At 41.6% G+C, this 17,821-nt stretch overlaps 1 protein-coding gene across 1 annotated transcript in view; it reads left to right on the top strand.

Annotated features, from left to right (window-relative positions):
* The window catches only part of KIAA0408 (KIAA0408 ortholog), a 66,761-nt gene that overhangs the window by 8,424 nt on the left and 40,516 nt on the right, over positions 1-17,821 (top strand). Inside the window, exon 3 of the mRNA XM_069234838.1 lies at positions 629-880. Within this exon, the coding sequence (XP_069090939.1) occupies positions 629-880 (252 nt within the window). The remainder of the gene's footprint in view (positions 1-628; positions 881-17,821) is intronic.

The raw sequence follows: 17,821 nt of genomic DNA on the forward strand, positions 1-17,821 counted from the left end.
GAGTGAAAATTGTGCTTCAGGTTTGCCCTTGGAATCATACTGGAATATTGCGGCCAGAATATGGTCTGACTGAAGTATTGTGGTAAAAAAAATCCTTAGAAATGGCACAATATTCTTGTGAACAATATTCAGAGCGAACTATTTTTGTCAGGCTGCATTTCTGTATTTCAACGTACAACCACCCTTGGATATAGAATCCACATGAGGTACCTAGCCAATTTTATTGGGAAATGTCTGCATAAAAATTATACTCAGTGTATGTCCTTGGGACCAGAAATTGAGCGAGACATTTACCCAATATATTGAGAGGTCGTCACTTCATATTTTCTGTTCAAACCAGCCTCCTGCATGCAAAGTGTGCAAAAAGCGTAAGGAATACAAAAAACAAAGTTATGCAAAATATACTAAACCCATTATTACTGATTTACACAAGGTAGCACACATGTAAATAAAAACAATGCTGCCTGAATTCACTTTTAGTGAGAGGATTTTGTTCCCCAATTTCCCAACATAAACTTCTTTCCCTTGCATAGTATTCAAGGATTAGATTTTCTTTTGTAATTTCTATTGTATACTTGTTAATGTTAACTTATTCTCAATGCAAAGTTTTCCCTCCTTGTTTCTAAAGCTGGAATCAAAGGCCAGCAGTTCATGTGACGATAAGACTACGCCAAACCTTCAGGAAACATTCAAAACAGAGACAGAGGAGCAGAAGCGTTTACTACCAGACGCCCACTCGGCAGCCATGGACCTGCACAAGCAACTGGAGAGTACGGAAAGAAACTGGAAAATGGAAAAAATGGAGTTGCTAGAACGATTTGACAGTGAGCGGAAGGAATGGGAATGTCAGTGGAAGGTTATGCAGAAGAAGATAGAAGAGGTATGTATGAAAAGAAAACTTATGTTTTAGAGAAGGCACACCTTTGAGGCTGCAGTTCACTAGTTTAGCAGCACAGTTTTACATTTCACACTTGTCCTGAAGTAGTCCTTGAAGTAAATACCGTGCTTTACAAATCCTCAGTGACACTACATAGTCAGGATACAGCAGATTGACTCTTGTGGACTGCCTTAGAAACAATGGATGCAATAAAACGATGAAACTACGTGGAATGGGTTGAACAGCTGTTTGGGGAAGCCTTCTAAAGATCATGTCAGTTAATAGACCAGCATTAGTAGCAAAATACTTCTAGCCACATTAGCCTCTTATAGTCATTCTGAAATATTTGAGAAGATAAACTGGGCCAAAGAATTTGCTGAATGTATCATTGATGTGTATATATAGTTAATGGTTTCCTGTAGTGAAAGCCCTTTGCCAAAGCAATTGTGCAGCAGTCAGGAGTCCAAGGTTAAGGGCCTAGTGTGATTCCTTCAGGTAGGTGAGCTGTTAACATATGTTGGTACTTAGGAGAAAGGTCTCCTTAGACCTCAAAGGTATTGAGGGCCTACAAGTGATCCACGGATGTCCTCACAACAGTCTCAATATTACCAGAAAGCTTCATTCAAGAGAAAACTTGTAAAATATCCTTTAAATAATGACAGATTTGATTGATTCCGCGCTCATGGTTTCAAGATGTACCTAAAACAAGAGCCAAGAATTCGTATGATTTTGCCTCCTTGCTTTTTACATTTGACTTTCTTTCGACTAATCCATCCCATTGAACTTGATCTCTCATAGTGCCCCATGCGGGTATAGGAGTCATAGAGCCTACATGTATTCTTGGGAAATTTCTTTACGTGCCTTCACTGCAGTGCATGTTGTTTTAAAGGCCACTAGAAGTCAGTGGAGAACCTTTGGAGCTGGACTAATGTAGTAAAAATGCTAGATTCATGCAGAGTCTGTCACTTTGTTGCTGTATCCTCTACAGCATTTAAATACATTTAATTTTGACCCGCATAAATAGAATCACAATGGTCCAACTGAGGATATAACTTGTCAGTTTACTTGCATGAGCTGTAGGACTCTTGCTGAAGAGCTAATGCTTTGTGTAATTGCTATAATCTGAAAAGCTGAAAACACAACTGATGCTCAAACCAAAGTCCATGTTTTTTTACTATAATGCATAAGGAGAGCATTTACGATTCCCCGGACCACAAGATGAAGCGAGTGTCCCCCTCCGAAGTCAAAATTAACAGTAGCTTGTCTCGCAATCCTATGTCCCTTAAACTATAGTCTGTACTTGGAAAGAGAAATTAATACACTTGCTGCTCGGGCACAGATAGGTCTACCTAATCCAGTGCAGTGTGTGTTTTAAGCTTGTGATTTAAAGGCATGAATTTTGTGTGCTACCGGGTATCACCCTTTATAGACTTAGACAGCCACATTGCTGTATGATGATGTACTGATCTGACCTGCAGTCACCTGCAGATGTTTCTAGAATTTCTAGTTTTGTGTCATGCAGAAAACAAGGAGGATTTCCAGTTTTCCTGTGTTATTTGGGGAAAAAAGTTCTTCCCTTCTGTCGGCTGAAACACATTTGAACCCCTTTGTGGTCTCAGCTGACATATATATTAGGATTCTTTTCTGAAAACAACCTTATATAAAATTGATACTCATGCTAAACCTCATAAAAGCACACATACATAAACAATACACTAACAATGTTTTTTCCTACAATACACATCCTAAAAACATAGGAACATAGGTAATGCCAATCAGCAGAGGTGACTTCAGCATTGATCAATAACCTGGATACAGTACAACCTACAATCACCTTGCTTTGACCAACATTTGTAAAAAAAAAAGTGTAGCTGAATAAGCAAGTTAGTATGACTGTATTATATGACCCACTTACCACAAAGATAACTGCCTGTTGGCTAAACATCTTGTCATCTGATGATCAGAAAGCTTAGATATTGAATGTGAAGTATTTTAGGAGTTTTTGAAATCTTAAGTGAGATGTTTCTGCTCTAATGGGCTAGCGCAGGAAGATTTAGAATATTCCTTTCTATAAATTCAATTTTGTCAATTTATATCTTTTGCATATAGGGGAACAAGGTTGATTAGAGTACTCCAGCATAGAGTTTAACACAGTCTAACCTTGAGTTAATCAAAGCTCCTACTACAGTTGCATTAGTGGCACATGTGTTAGTGACACATGTATTCATGGCAACTCAAAAATATACTGTAGATGTAAAGATCAAAAGTAATTTTGCTTGGTTAGGGTCATTATTATATTTAACATAATTAATATAGTTTAATTATTACAGTATTTATTATTTATTCTTTGTATTGCTCAGATTTCTAATTAATGATAGTAATATTAGCAGAATCTTCTTTAGCCCTCATGCAATATTCATTGTGCTGGGACACATATTACTCTCTCTGCATGCACAGGCAGCATTCCTTTATCTACATTTGCATGTGTTTTATCCAGTTGACTAGACCCCGTTTGAGACTAATCGAATTGGACAAAGATAACATATAGATGTAGCTTGTGAACTAAAAAGAGTGCATAAGAGAACACTGCCACTTTCTATATCTATAAGCAGCATAGAGGTGACTTCTGTCAATTCATCACTACAGGAAGCTAAACCAAAGAATAAGACAGTCTCTCTTCCAGAACAGCGGAGAAGAAAGATAGTGTAGAAATTTAGCATTCCATTAGACAGAACTATAAATGTTCATATTGTAATAACATATAAAACTTACTTTGTAAACAAACTGTATTAGTGACTATCTGTATTTATTTCTGCAATGTCAATTTATTAAAATGAAGGAGTGATTGAGTTCCTATGTTGCTCTGGAACATAAGAGATGTTAGGTGAGAAAGAAATAACATCTTGCAATGTGCTAAGCTAAGAAACAATTAGTACCTAAAAGTCCTAGTCGAGAAGTTCACAAAACAATTTACAAGTGCAGATATATTTAAAAAAAGGGACACTGACAATGCAAACTCAAGTGATTAAGGATGAGTGATTTGAATGTGAATGAAAGAGAAATACCTTTGGTGTGCAAGCAGATATTGTAACACAAATCAGATTGCGCTATGTAAATGTTAATAATTAAATTCTCTATTAGTTTTAAACATTTTATTGTACTTTTGAAATAATGTGTATTTATACAAAATCATCCAAAATAAGTTGTAAATATTGATGGCCTAAATTATGTTGAATAAGTTATTGCACATTCTGAAAACTGAGAGCAATATCATCATCAAACAAACTTTATTCGACTTTCAACAAGCCATAAAAGTATCAAATAGTAACACATTTAGTAATAAATAAGTATAAGAAAAATTATAAATAAATAGGGAAGGTAATAAAGCACATCCTTAATTCGTTCAAGGACAGTTATATAAAACTTAATAAGTTTACATCAGTGCAAAATCCAGTTTCGTTACAGTATTTTCCAAAGAGTAAGGAATTTGCCAGAGATTCCAAATGTTCAGTTAAAATTAATCCAGTACACCCATAGACTTCCTTACGGAGAGTACTGTACATAAAAAGTTTGCTAAAATTCCACAAATTTCAATAGAGGATAAAATCTGTAAGCTAAAATACGCATCACGGCACTCGCGCAAATTAATCGATCTTAAAAAAGGCAATAAGAAACTTTTTCTAGGTATATCGTAAAATTTACAGAAGAGGACCACATGCATTGTGGATTGGGGAGCTTCCGTATCACAAGGACATGCTCTTAAAACTGTACTCCAGTCACTCATGATCGGAAAAGTTACTAGCCCATGGAAAATATCTAAGCGGAATCTTGTGAGAACAAATCAATGTCGAGGATTTACCACACTTACTAGGTAAGGCTGGACGGCATCCGTCGACAGAATTAGATGGTTAGACATTACTGTAGGTTTTTTTGATTCCACTTTCCATCTCTGTTCATCCAAGTGCTTCAGTGTCAGAGCCCTCAATTCTCTTCTGGTTATTTTTCCCAGTGATTGTGGGTTTTGGTAATAGTCTTTGCAACCCTTATTTTAAAAAAAGGTCATAATGTATCTCAGCCAGGGAACTCTGAGCGAGTGTGTTAGCCTCATGCAGTCAGATAAAATGGCCTTATTTAATCCGGTGTACTCAGAGGTCCACACTTTATGCCATAATAATAGAGGCTGTATCTTAATCAAATCAATTACAAAGTGGACCCCTAGTTCCGCATGGCTAATATATGATGACGTGCTGTTTGGTGCCAATAGCAGGTATCTGAGGAAGTCATTTTCCACTAACTGAATCGCATGGCAGTTGGTATACCCCCAGATACATGCTCCATAAGTGGCCGCCGGGATGCATTTGGCTTTGTAGATCTTTACCATGTTTGACGGGGAAATCCCCCCTATTTTTTTGGAAAATATTAAGGCCGCCGTTGTTTTAATGGTCTGATCTTTTTTTGTTTTCACGCAGTGTGCCCAAGTGGCCTGTTTGTCGAACATTATGCCCAAGTATGAGAAGGTGGGAGCTATCTTCACCTTATCCTCGTGAATAGTGATATTATAGGACTTACTCAGTTTCCTTCCACAGTTCATTATAAAGGTTTTCGAACGATTGACTGTGAGCCCCAGGACTGTCATGTAGTTTATACAAGTGGTTAGGAGTTTCTGGAGGGCTAGCGGTGCCCTGGCCACGAGTACTGCATCATCTGCGTAAAGGAGTGCAGGGACAGGGCGATTGCCTATTTGTGGAAGGTCTTTGCATTTGCTTATCAATTCACTTTCTAGGTTGTTTATGTATAATGAAAATAGAAGTGGGGCGAGAACGCAGCCTTGACGCACCCCTCTGTATATTCCAAAGGACCTAGTGCATTCCCCTCTCATCCCATACCTTACTCTTGCTCTGCACCCAGTATACAAATCCCTTACAAAATGGACTATTGTTGGTTCGACCCCTCTCTGGTCTTCGTATACTTCCCCACTAAAATAGTTAAATTCAGGGCCTCTTCCACTGTACCTAGTCCTGTGCGGAAGCCATACTGCACTGGGGATAGGATGTTATTTCCTTCCGCCCATGTGTGGAGTCTGTTTAAAATTATTCTCCCCGCTAATTTGGCTGATGTATCAAGGAGAGAAATTGTCTGTAACAAGCTGGGTTAAGGCGGTAGCCCTTTTTGTATATAGGTATAATGATAGAATGACGCCATGTTGATGGTGGGCCTTGTTTGCAAATCGCCCTCAGTACCTGCGTCAATAGAGGGCCCCATAAGTGGGTGTTAGCTTTATATAGGTCGAATGGAACACCATCGGGCCCTGGCGCTTTCCCGGCTTTGCTTGTGTTTATAGCTTCCACTACCTCCTCTAGGGTAAACTAAGGTGATACTGCTAGGTGTGGATCTTCCTCCAAGTCTGGAACCTTTAAAGGTTCCGGAGGAACTCTGCCATTAGGTTGGGAATATATCTTAGAAAAGTAAAAGATCCAGTCCTCTTCCGAAATTGCAATTTCCATTCTAGGGGTATCATTGTCACCTAGAACAGGAGTATTTATTATTTTCCAGAAGAGGGCATTGTCTTTCATCAGACTAGCTCTGTGTAAGTTGTCCCATGACTTTCCTCTCAATGCAAGTTTCCTCTTTATTATGGCTGTCTTGTATGCCAGTCTACTGGTACGTATTTCAGTCGGGCATCTTATGGGGGACCTTAGGGCTTTTTTTAAACTTGTGTGCGCTTTCGTACAATCGTGGTCAAACAGCCGGTTTCCTTTTTTTTACCCCCTGCCTCTCCCGTCCTAGTCGTGAGGGCTTTTTTGACGGCATAGGTTATCTGTTGGAAAGCACTTAAGCATTTTCCTGGGGTCGTATCATCACTGAGGCAATCAAGGAACACTTGGGTATGTTCACGTAATATATGTTTCAATAATACCTGTGGGTCGGTCTGGGTCCATCTCAGTGTATAGCCATTGCTCGGGGCTAGTACAATATCATTTGCCATCATTACCTCTCCGGCTTTAGCCTGTGTGGCAAGAGTTAGTGAAAGTTCCAGGCTTTGAGGGAAATGGTCACTTATTGCGATGTCATGAATTATGTAATTAGTAAAACAGTGTACAAAATGTGTTGACATTAAAATGTAGTTGATAACTGTGTTGGCACCCCTTCCATTAAAGGTTGGTTTAAACTGTGGTTCTTTGAAAAGTAATTCATTTACAAGAGACAGATTGTATTTTTGGGCCACTGAGTCCATTGCCTCTCCTGGTATGGTATGTGAAAAGTGCGGCCCTATGCCGATATCTTCGGTATCCGAACCGCACACCTTTCCCGTGGGTTCCTTGCAAAGATGTACATTAAACTCGCCCCCCCATATAATGAAAGTCTCACGTCTATTACTTGCACATATTTTCTCTAGGTCCTCACCCATCTCTGTTAAAATTTTGGGGACTTCTCTAGGCGTTGCATTATTATAGAAGTTGATACGTACTAGGTGCGTGTTCTGATCCAAATTACACTCAATCATTTGATAATGGGTTTTCGTGATTTGCATTTTTGGGTTGTGTAGCCGCTCCTTATTTGAGATATATGTGCGTAGGCCTCCCTTTGGGCTACCGTGATTAGTCTGTACAGCTGGTGTATGAAATGTCTTGTACCCATTTATATGGACTGGATTTAATGTCCAGGTCTCCTGAAGACAGATACAAGAAAAATCCTCAATGAAATTCACCCATAGCTCGTTATTAATCTTATTAGTTAGGCCTGCCACATTCCAGTAGAGTATGGCTGTTTCCATATATTGATGAGGTTGGGAATGCGCCTTCTCTATAGTTGGTAAGGGTGGTACGTCATCTGGGGTATAAGTTATTGGAGGGGGTCGGTTTCCCTGATTCAGAAGGGTGTCTGTGATGTTCGTGTCAGGTACCATCTTGCGGGATGCATCCCCCCTGTTCTTAGTTGGCCTTTCTATATTTACATCCGGGGCCAGTTCATAAGGAAAATCTATCTTGTTCTTGGTTAGTCAATCCAATTCTTCTAGCGTTGTAAGAGGTTGAAATCTATTGCTGACGGGTGTTTAGTACTTTTTCATTTACGGATTGTAGATTCCTAAAGTTACGCCCCGAAGATCTTGGATAAAAGAAACCCAAGGGTAGCAGTGAAATTCCTTGGCAAGTGGTTGTCTAACGCCTAATTTGTGGATGATACTATGCACCAAATCCGGGGTCTTAAATGAGAGAACCACACAGTCTCCTTCAACTACTTTCTCCCTGTTTCCTATCCACTTGACTCTTCTAGCCATTTTTATATCATTGAAAAGGACCCCCACCCCCCAGGACCCAGATGTGTTCCTATCCAGTTCAGGGCTTTGTTCCTCAATGCCGGCCACATTTGTTCGGTGTTGATCACCTATAGGGGGGACATTTACCAGGACCACGATGTATGGAGTTGCCTCCGGAGGAAGATGTAAATGATCACTTGGTAAGTATGTAGACTTCGGGGGTCTTGTTTCAGTATATTGAGACCTTCCTTTATCTATTCGGGGAATATTTGTCCTAATTAGAGAAGGAGTGTTAGGTGATATGGTAGCTAGTTTATGGTTATTAATTGGTACTGATGGAAATGATTGTGTACTGGTCAGAGTCTTGTAAATAGAGTGCATATGACTAGTACTTGATGATATGAGTGGTAGCTGTGGTTTAATCAGGAGCTTTGGGAACAAGTGTGAGTCATCAGCCCTATCTAGAGGTATGGATTGGGAGTTTCGCTCAAAATTTAGATTTGGCAATGTTAAGCTTGGGTTTTGTTTTGGATCGTGTGAGGCCTCTGGGTGTAAAGACTTTATAATTCCCATTCCTGCTTCGACCTTGCACTCCACCAATTTTAAGCGTTCCAACAGGGAGTCCAGTTTGGCCCCGAATAATGATTTCATGCTATTTATTAGGTCACAGAGGTTGACTAGGAGAGATCGAGTCGTATCTACAGGTTTAATTGGAGGTTTCTTTCGAGATCACTTCTTTGAGGGCTTTCTATCGAGTGTAGGTACCAAATCGTACTTAGGAAATATTTTAGAGGTGTTGTCTGCCTTCTCTGGCGCCGGCTTTCTTCGGCGTTTAGCTACAGGTGAGAGGTCATCTAATGAAATAATTGAATCTGAGATATTTTGAATGCATCCGTTTTTATCTGTTGCATCTCTATTCAGTGCCTCATTATTGCACAGAGTAGAGTCATCAGTTGTCACCACATCCGTTGGAGATTGAGTGGTGTGTTCTTTGGTTGTCAGGATTTTCCCCTCTACGTTGGCGATTTGTTTGTCTATCATACCCATAGCCCCAGAGATGTACTTTAATATGGAAGTACTATCTTTTAAGCTTGGGGGTGACTCAATGTTGAATGCTTCCTTTACCCCATATGTTGTGTGATGTAATTCTAAGTCCGGTGTGGGAAGATTAGGATATATGTAAATAAGGTACGCTTAGTAAATTGTGTTAATTATGTTATGTACAACAAGAATAGCACCACCCCTAATTAAAATGATTAAGCAAATTGGCAAAAAGTGAAATATAAGAGGAACACTTTACCGACAGGTAGCAATCTGTTCGAATATAAAATTAGAATTTAAAAAGTAAAAGAGGGAGAAGAGAAGGGAGAAAAAAATAGAAATAAATTGTCACTTGTTTGTCCAGTGTATGGTAGCTCCTAAGATGTTCCTACACTTGGTATCCCACCAGGGGCTGGAAGCAAATTCCAAGGTTTCCCAAGGAAGCCGCCGTCTGGGTCAAGATGGACAGTGGTTCCTTTGTCTTCTCGATTCCAATTAGTATTACTCTTTCCTTTATAACCAGGGGCCCTCAGGAAGCAGTTGAAAGAGGGGGGGCCCAGCCCAGCCTCTTCCTGGCGATGACGGGCGAAGGACGGGCCCGCCCTTGGCCCGGGCTTTGCCCGGGCGCTGCCCGCGCGCGTCCCACGATGCAGGAGTGCTCCCTAGCGTTTATGGGAGCCTCCCTGTTGTGCAGCAATCAAGCGCGACCCGCGGTGCGGGCGCACGTGAAAAAACAGGAAGGGGGCTCCTCCTCCCGGACCCAGCAGCAGTAGCTGCTCAGTCCCGCGATGCGGGGGTTCTCCCTAGCGTTTATGGGAGCCTCCCTGTTGTGCAGCAATCAAGCGCGACCTGCGGTGCGGGCGTGCGCGAAAAAACAGGAAGGGGGCTCCTCCTCCCGGCCCCAGCAGCAGTAGCGGCTCAGTCCCGCGATGCGGGAGTGCTCCCTAGCGTTTTTGGGAGCCTCCCTGTTGTGCAGCAATCAAGCGCGACACACGGTGCGGGCGCGCGCGAAAAAACAGGAAGGGGACTCCTCCTCCCGGCCCCAGCAGCAGTAGCGGCTCAGCAATATCATAATAATAATAATATAGACATCAATTTTCAAAAACACTCACATTTTAATTTAATGTGTAAGGGAAACAAGCTAACAAATCTTTATGGTCCATATGCAGTATTATTTTTACCATCGTTCATTCTCTCTTTTGTTCCTTCTTTTCTTATTTGCCTCATTTCTTTCTTTCCTTCTTTCTTTCTTGTTTTTTGCTTTCAGTCTTCATTCTTTTTGCCTTCTTTCCTTCTTCCCTCCTGTCTTTCTTTTTGCCTTCCTTTCTTACCTTTTTGCCTCCCTCCCTCCCTTCCTTACCTTTTGCCTATCTTCCTTTTTTGCCCTTTCTTCCGTCCTTTTGTGTCTGCATTCCTTCCATGTTTGTCTTCCTTTCTTTTTTGCCTACCTCCTTTACTTTCTTCCTGCCTTATTTGCTTTTCTCAAAGGCAAGACTAGCAGCCAGTACCAGGCAATGCCTTTTCTGGTCTTTTTAGGCCTACGTTACGCAAGACTAAATAAGGCCCTTGAGTTTATATTGAGCGAGACCCGATGTGATGCAGATGAGAGCTATTATCTACATCTGTTTTTTTTTTAATAGGAACATTTTTATTGCTTTCTGACATGAAAGTGTAGATTTGTTTTAGAAAATTACAGAAAAGACTTCCAAATTGTTGGGCCAAGAACTGAAATTCACTTGTCTCCTCTCCAGCAGAGACAAGACTTCTTAGATATTTCAGAGAGCTTGTTGCCTGGTTAGCGGATGCATGATGGATGATAACAGGGATTAATCTCTTTAAGATAGAAAGGAACTGTACATTCTGTGCACCTGTACATTATATAGGTCAGTTTAAAAGTGTGTCACTGTTCAACTGGCAGCCTGTTTGAGCATTCAACCCTGAGGAAGTGGTGCCAAATAAACCATAGTTTAACGTTTAACCATAGTATTGTTGCTGAATTTTGTGCATACTGCAAATGTGCGGTCTAACATCATGGGAGACACTCTGGGAGACTAAGTCTTGCTTAGAGTTGATGAGCGGGCGAGTGATGACCCTTTGATGCCTTTTTGCCATAAATGGGAGAGCTTGTGTATTACAGAGTTTTGCTATGTGGGTTCTGCCCCTTCCTTCATGATGCACACATTACCATTTTCCTTTCCTGAGCCAATGTGGTCCCTTTGGCTGCTCTTCCTCTGTGCTGTAGACTTGAATTTGCTACTCTTTTGCTCGGTTGTTCTGTACCATAGTCTTTCTAGTGCCACATGTTCTTCTGTTTTTGAAGAGAGTTTTCCTTTCTCATCTTAGCAACATGGTTTAAGGCCATGTTTGATGTGCAACAAGCAGTTTGCAGCAGTTTACCTACATACCTACTACTATGTCCTATCAGACAAAGAATATCAAGTGAACACCTGTAATCTGTTTGGTACTTTCAGTGTGAGAAGAGATTCTGCTTAAAACTTGTAGTTTGTTTGCAGGCTTAAAGGTTAGCGTGACACCCAGTGGGGGACACAAGTGTTGGCAAATCGGAAGTGATGCAAATGCTTCTCTACAGTGAGTGAGGTAGTAAGACATTCTGCTCAGGGACCCTCAGTTCAGCATTAAGGCCACCTACACTGTCCAAAATAAGCACATTCCTGTTACCACTGAAAGTTTGTTCTTATAGTACCATTTGCCAAGCGCCACTAAAGAGAAACATATTGCTTGGGAGCATAATACCTTTCAGTAACAACTCTATCCTGTTCACCCACATTCTACAATTGAGTCAAGTTCATCTCCTGCTTGGGGTGCAGCATCTCTAATTAGCTGTTGACTGTTTAGTGCAGGATGTCGTTGAAGACAGAACACCTGCAGCACACAAAGTAATAGATAAGGCAATGTTCTAGATCTCTAAAACCTCCTCTCAGTTCAGTGATGCATATGAGGGTAAAGGAAGAAGCACAGTCTCCATGAAGCTCTGGTACCAAATGAGTCTACTCCTCCAACCTTCCTATAGCATTCCACCTAGGATGTGACCCCATTCACTAGCCCTGAGCCCAATATTCTGAGATATGTGGGCCCTGCATCATCCTAAGGACTTCCTACAGAATAAAGTTGTGATGTTAGTTTCAGCTCCATGCTCCTTTGGTCTGAACTTCAGTAGATACCCATTTGTTATCTGTGGTCTTATACCTTAATGTGACAAACTGTTGGCAGTGAGACCGGCTACAGTCAGCAGCTCTGACACACATTCCTTTGATACAACTCCCTTTCGCCTGCTTATACTTGAAAGGAGTATACATTTCAGCTCTGTCTGGCCAAGTACCTGAATAAAAAAACTACTGCTTATACCCTTTTGGCTACCACCTTCTCTTTCTCTGCCTGGACCTTTCAGTCCCAGAGGAGACAATTAAGCAGGAATATCAACCCTTTCCACGAAAAATAAATCATGCTACTCCAGCAGAAAGAACTCCATTCTCAGTGTCAGCCAGTCCTGTAAATAGTTATAATGTTGCTGTCTTCCTGAAACCACCGCCACCATTTGATACCGCCAAAAAGCAGAATATTAGCAACAGTTGGACTACTTGGATAGAGACATTTGATGATTTCATTGATGCGCTAGAAGGAACAAATAACAAGAAGATTATCAAATACTTTTAGAATCTTGCTTGTATGAGGGTATAAAAAGAGTCATAAAAGAATGGAGTGAGGTAATGGAGTTACATACTTTCAAATCAATGCATCCTTGAACCTCAAGTTCAATCCAATACCGAATTTACATTTTCAGTCCAGAACGACAAAGAGTTGGTGAAACCATAGATACATTTGTTGAGAAACTTGATACACTCATCAAACACTGTAAATTCAATTAATTTAAAGATGAGAAAGCAATACGTCTCAGAATTATTGATCGATGCCTGTCAGATTCATTCAGAAAATGAATGCTAAGAGAAACACTTAGGGGGTTATTACAACTTTGGAGGAGGTGTTAATCCGTCCCAAAAGGGACGGTAAAGTGACGGATATACCACCAGCCGTATGACGAGTCCATTATATCCTATGGAACTCGTAATACGGCTGGTGGTATATCCGTCACATTTGGGACGGATTAACACCTCCTCCAAAGTTGTAATAACCCCCTTAGTGTGGAACAAGTCCTCATGACCACCACAGCTGAAGGGAGTGCCTATCGACAGGCTGCCGACATGGATGCCAGAGGTGCCCAAAGTGAGTCAGTCTTGAACTTGAAGAGCAGGCAGCAGCACAAGGCTGAAGGATGCAAAGTGATCTATCCCCGAAAAAAAAAGTTCTGTTTCAGGTGTTGATTGTCATTACCATTCAAAGGTAAATGTACAGTCATTGTACAGATATGCAAAGGCTGTGGGATGGAGAACAATTTTGTAATGGTTTGCAAGCCAAGGAAAAAAGAAAAAATAAGTGCATCACGGTGAGAAGACAAAATGGTCACCTGATAGTTCCATAAGCAGCATTCGATGCACACCCACATCGCCAATCGACAGCACCAACTGAGTCAAATTGACACCAAACAAATTTGATCGTCATCTAAATCATCGTCAAAAAGTTCTTCAGCATCTGTATCAAGTGAAAGTGAAGAAGATGATTGTACAATGTCAATGTTCACCTCAGGAAAATGTGGGCATGTTGGACTGGCCATATCTGAATAAAAATACCAGTCGAAGAAAAGTTGACTTGCAAAACCTCCAACATTCTCCAAAGATTAAACTGCAAGTAAACGGCTGTTCAGTTTACTGAACGGCTTTGCAAGTAACGGCTGACCTTTCATAGTCAACAGTGGTGCGTCGATACACATTATACCTGAGGAGAAATATTATGAACTATCTCCGTTGCCATTGAAGACTAAAGTATATGCATCAACACCATTGAAAAGTCAAGCTTCACTCATAGCAGCAATGAAACACAAGAAAACAAAAGTACAAGTGTCCATTCATGTACGCCAAAGTACGACGTGAAGTGCCTGTTTACTCAATTCCAGTACAGCTGCTGATATGGGACTTTATCATGAAGTACAACATGAATGCTCATCACAAAATAGTAAGTCAGCCCCCTTCATTGTTTCATGGGTTAGGAAAACTTAAACTAAGAAAGTACAAATACGCATAAGTGAGGATATCTCTTCTGTTGTTCGAAAGACATTGACAAATTGCATATAGAAGTATGGTGTTAAGGGTCTCTGAACTCACAATTTAAAAATACATCTTTTAGTGAAGTTGGTTTTTAGATTGTTAGTTTGAAAATGCCACTTTTAGAAAGTAGGCATTTTCTTGCTTAAATCATTGTGTGTCTGTGCCTGTTTGTGGATTCTCTGTCTGGGTCAGTTTGTATACAACTCTCCTCTAGACAGTGACACAAAGGGAGCTGGGGTGTATCCTGCATACCCTGATGAGCCATCTGTACTAGAGCGGAGGGAGGAGTTGTCACTTACACTTGAAAGGGCTGTGCCTGACCTTTCACAATGCAGTCTCCAACCCCCTGTTGTATGTCTGGGGCCTGGCCTGAGCAAGGCAGGATCTTGTGAACAACAGAGACTTTCATTTGAAGTATGTCTACTTCAAAGGCAGAAAGGGGTATAAGTATTGGACCCAAACCCCTGAAAATCAGATTACTTCTGGAATCAAGCGGAACCTCTGCCAAGGAGAATAGCTGGAGAGCTTGAGGAGGAGTACTGTCCCCTTGCCTGTGACTGTGCTTTGCTGGGTTGGCCTGCAATAGGTGCTTCTGCCTGAAAGAGGACAAAGGCTGACTTTTGTGTGATTTTTCACTGGTGATGACTCTTCAAGGGCTTGAACTGAGCTTGCCTCCTATTGTTGAAGTCTCAGGGACATCAAAGACTTCTCTCTGCCAGCACCTGGACTCTGCTGAGAATCCTGCCCTGGCAAGTGGTGCCCTAACCTGTCTCTGGGCCCTTAAAAAGTGAAGCTGGTGGAAAAGGACAGAAATCCATGCACAGACCGTCGTGTGGGGAAACTTTCAACACACCATCCACAATGCGGCTGATAAACGATGCGCTGCTGGCCTCGCGGCTAGTATTGATGCTCCACCTGCATCACGGCTGGGAAATTTACTTATCATGAATGGAGAAACAACGCACAACACCCACTAGCGGCTGCTCATAACGACGCAAGCCCCACACAGCCCGGTTTCCTGACACTGTGAGTGATTTCTAAGGCAACATCGCTGGGTGTGAAATATCAACGCAAAGCCTGCCCGGACCCCAGGTGCTGCCGGGGAATCGATGCACCACTCTCTTGCGGGAGAGAACAAACAATGCATGTTGACCCGACCAGAGAAGGAATGATGCACAGTCTCGCTTGCGAGTGAGAAATCAACGCATCACTTGCCTTTTTTGACGCTTGCTTGCCCGCGCAGCATTATTTTTTACACTTACCAGGTACTTTGTGTAACAACAGCATTCTCACTGTTTTCTAAGGATTAAGACTCCTATTCTTTTTAAAATTCATATCTTGACTTGTGTATATTGAATTTTTGTTGTTCTGGTCTTATTTGATTTAGATAAATATTGCCTATTTTTTTAAACTGGTGTGTCCGTTTTGTAGTGTTTCACTGTATTACTGTGTGTGCTTGTACAAGTACTTTAAACATTGCTTCTGAGTTAAGCCTGCCTGCTTGTGCCAAGATACCAAGGGAGTGGGTGGGGGTTAACCAGGTGTGCTTCTCCTTTGCCCTGACTAGAGTGAGGGTCTTTGCTTGGACAGGGGGTAACCTGACTGCCAACCAAAGACCCCATTTCTAACAGTTTGTGTATATGTAAAGCCCCCATTTGCACAGATTACAACTGGATAATTGGATGATTGATTTAGGTTCATGATTTACTGGTAGCAGCAGTCAGAAAGGGGAAATAAATGACTTTCAGTCCTGCCTCTTTGCTCAGTTCATTCCAATCCATAAAGGTGCATACAGTTGTTGCCATATTAAGCGTGTAGTGTGACCGCAATTAGAGACAGCAACAGGATGGAGCGGGCTGCATCAACCTCATCTGCAATGTGTGGCATGTAAGGAATGGGACTGAACCAGTTGGGCACAAAGTCTGCTTTTGTGCACAGATAGTAAAGCTCTAGATTAGCTTCCCCAGTAGAAATGCAATGTTACCATTTCCCACCTGACTTTGGGCTGCCTGCCTGTCCAGACAAGCCAAAGCAGCTGCTTTTGGAGTTGTTAAAAAATCCTTGAGGTTCCTCATTTATAGCATCATATCCTCAGCATAAATTGATAATAAACTATTTGCATTTTGCATTCTCTTTCAGCTACTTTAGAATACTCTGTGACTTAGTCTCTCATTTAAGTCCAAGTCTGCTCGGGATTAACAGGGTGTAGGGTTCTCTCCAAGCTTCTTCTTCCAGCTGCAGCAAGGTGCGTGATGCGATTGCAGTAATCCATTGTGCTAGGTAATACACTTGCCCCTAGTGATTGCCTTAAAGACCTCCCTTACTGTGCTAATGCTATTCACTGACCCCAGGTTAAATGTAAAGTATTCTAGGATGTCAGCCCATAGTTCTTCACAAAATGGTCTAACCAAGAGTGTCTCAGTATTCAACAGCCAACACTCTCCCAGAGCTTTCATCACCGGGACCCACAGCTTCAACAACACTGGGGAATGATCGGATAGAGTGCCGGGTAGATGCCTCCCATCCAAAGTCTATAGCCCCATATCTCTCATAAACAGACAGTAATTTATCCTTGACCATGTTCAGTGGACTACTGAATGGAATGTCCCCTCTCATCACCAGGTGGCGATTCCTCCAAATGTCTAATATCTTATGTTCAAACGGTATGTCCCGAATATGTTGTGCAGTTGCAATATTTTCCCCACAGTTGACAACAGACCTGTCAAGATGTTCGTGCAAAGCACAATTAAAATCTCCACCACAAACTAGGGAGCCAGGACTTGTGGTGAGCACTCTTTCCCGGACTGCATAAAAAATGCAGGGTCAACCATATTGAGGCTATAGCTGTTTCTAACGTAAGTCATGTCATGCCTAATCTGCCCCACGGTACCACCTACCGGCTCTGATCATCAGTGTACGATTCCGTGACATGGAAAGGTGTGTCCCCTGGATCAGAATGGCCACACAGCAAGAATTTAATGAGTAGGAGGAGGCCAGAAAATGAGAGGACCACTTCTTTGCAGAGGTAGATTCTGTATGCAAAGTGAAGTGCGTCTTCTGAAGCAAGCAGATATTACCATGACGTCTATCTAAGAAGGATAGCACATGATGCTTTTTATGGGGATTGCTCAGACCTTTAATATTACATGTGAGGCAGGACACCATTTTCACTACAGCATCATTGTGTGTGTTCCTGACTGGGGAGCGACCTGTAGTTTATCGATTACGGGGTGCGTGTGCCCTGCAGGGTGGATTATGACACATGGTCTGCCAGAAAAATCGATCATTGTGTCGAACAATGAAGCCTGCCCTAATTCTCCCACACTGGTGGCTGAATCATATGAGGACATATCCTCTAATTCCAACTCTAGAGAACATTTGAAGCATCGTTCCTCAACATGGCAAGTATTAATGATCCAATCAAATAACAAAAAAAGGTGGTAATTGACCCTTAGGGACCATCAG

The sequence above is a fragment of the Pleurodeles waltl genome, chromosome 5 (assembly GCF_031143425.1).
Source record: "Pleurodeles waltl isolate 20211129_DDA chromosome 5, aPleWal1.hap1.20221129, whole genome shotgun sequence".
Taxonomy (NCBI): domain Eukaryota; kingdom Metazoa; phylum Chordata; class Amphibia; order Caudata; family Salamandridae; genus Pleurodeles; species Pleurodeles waltl.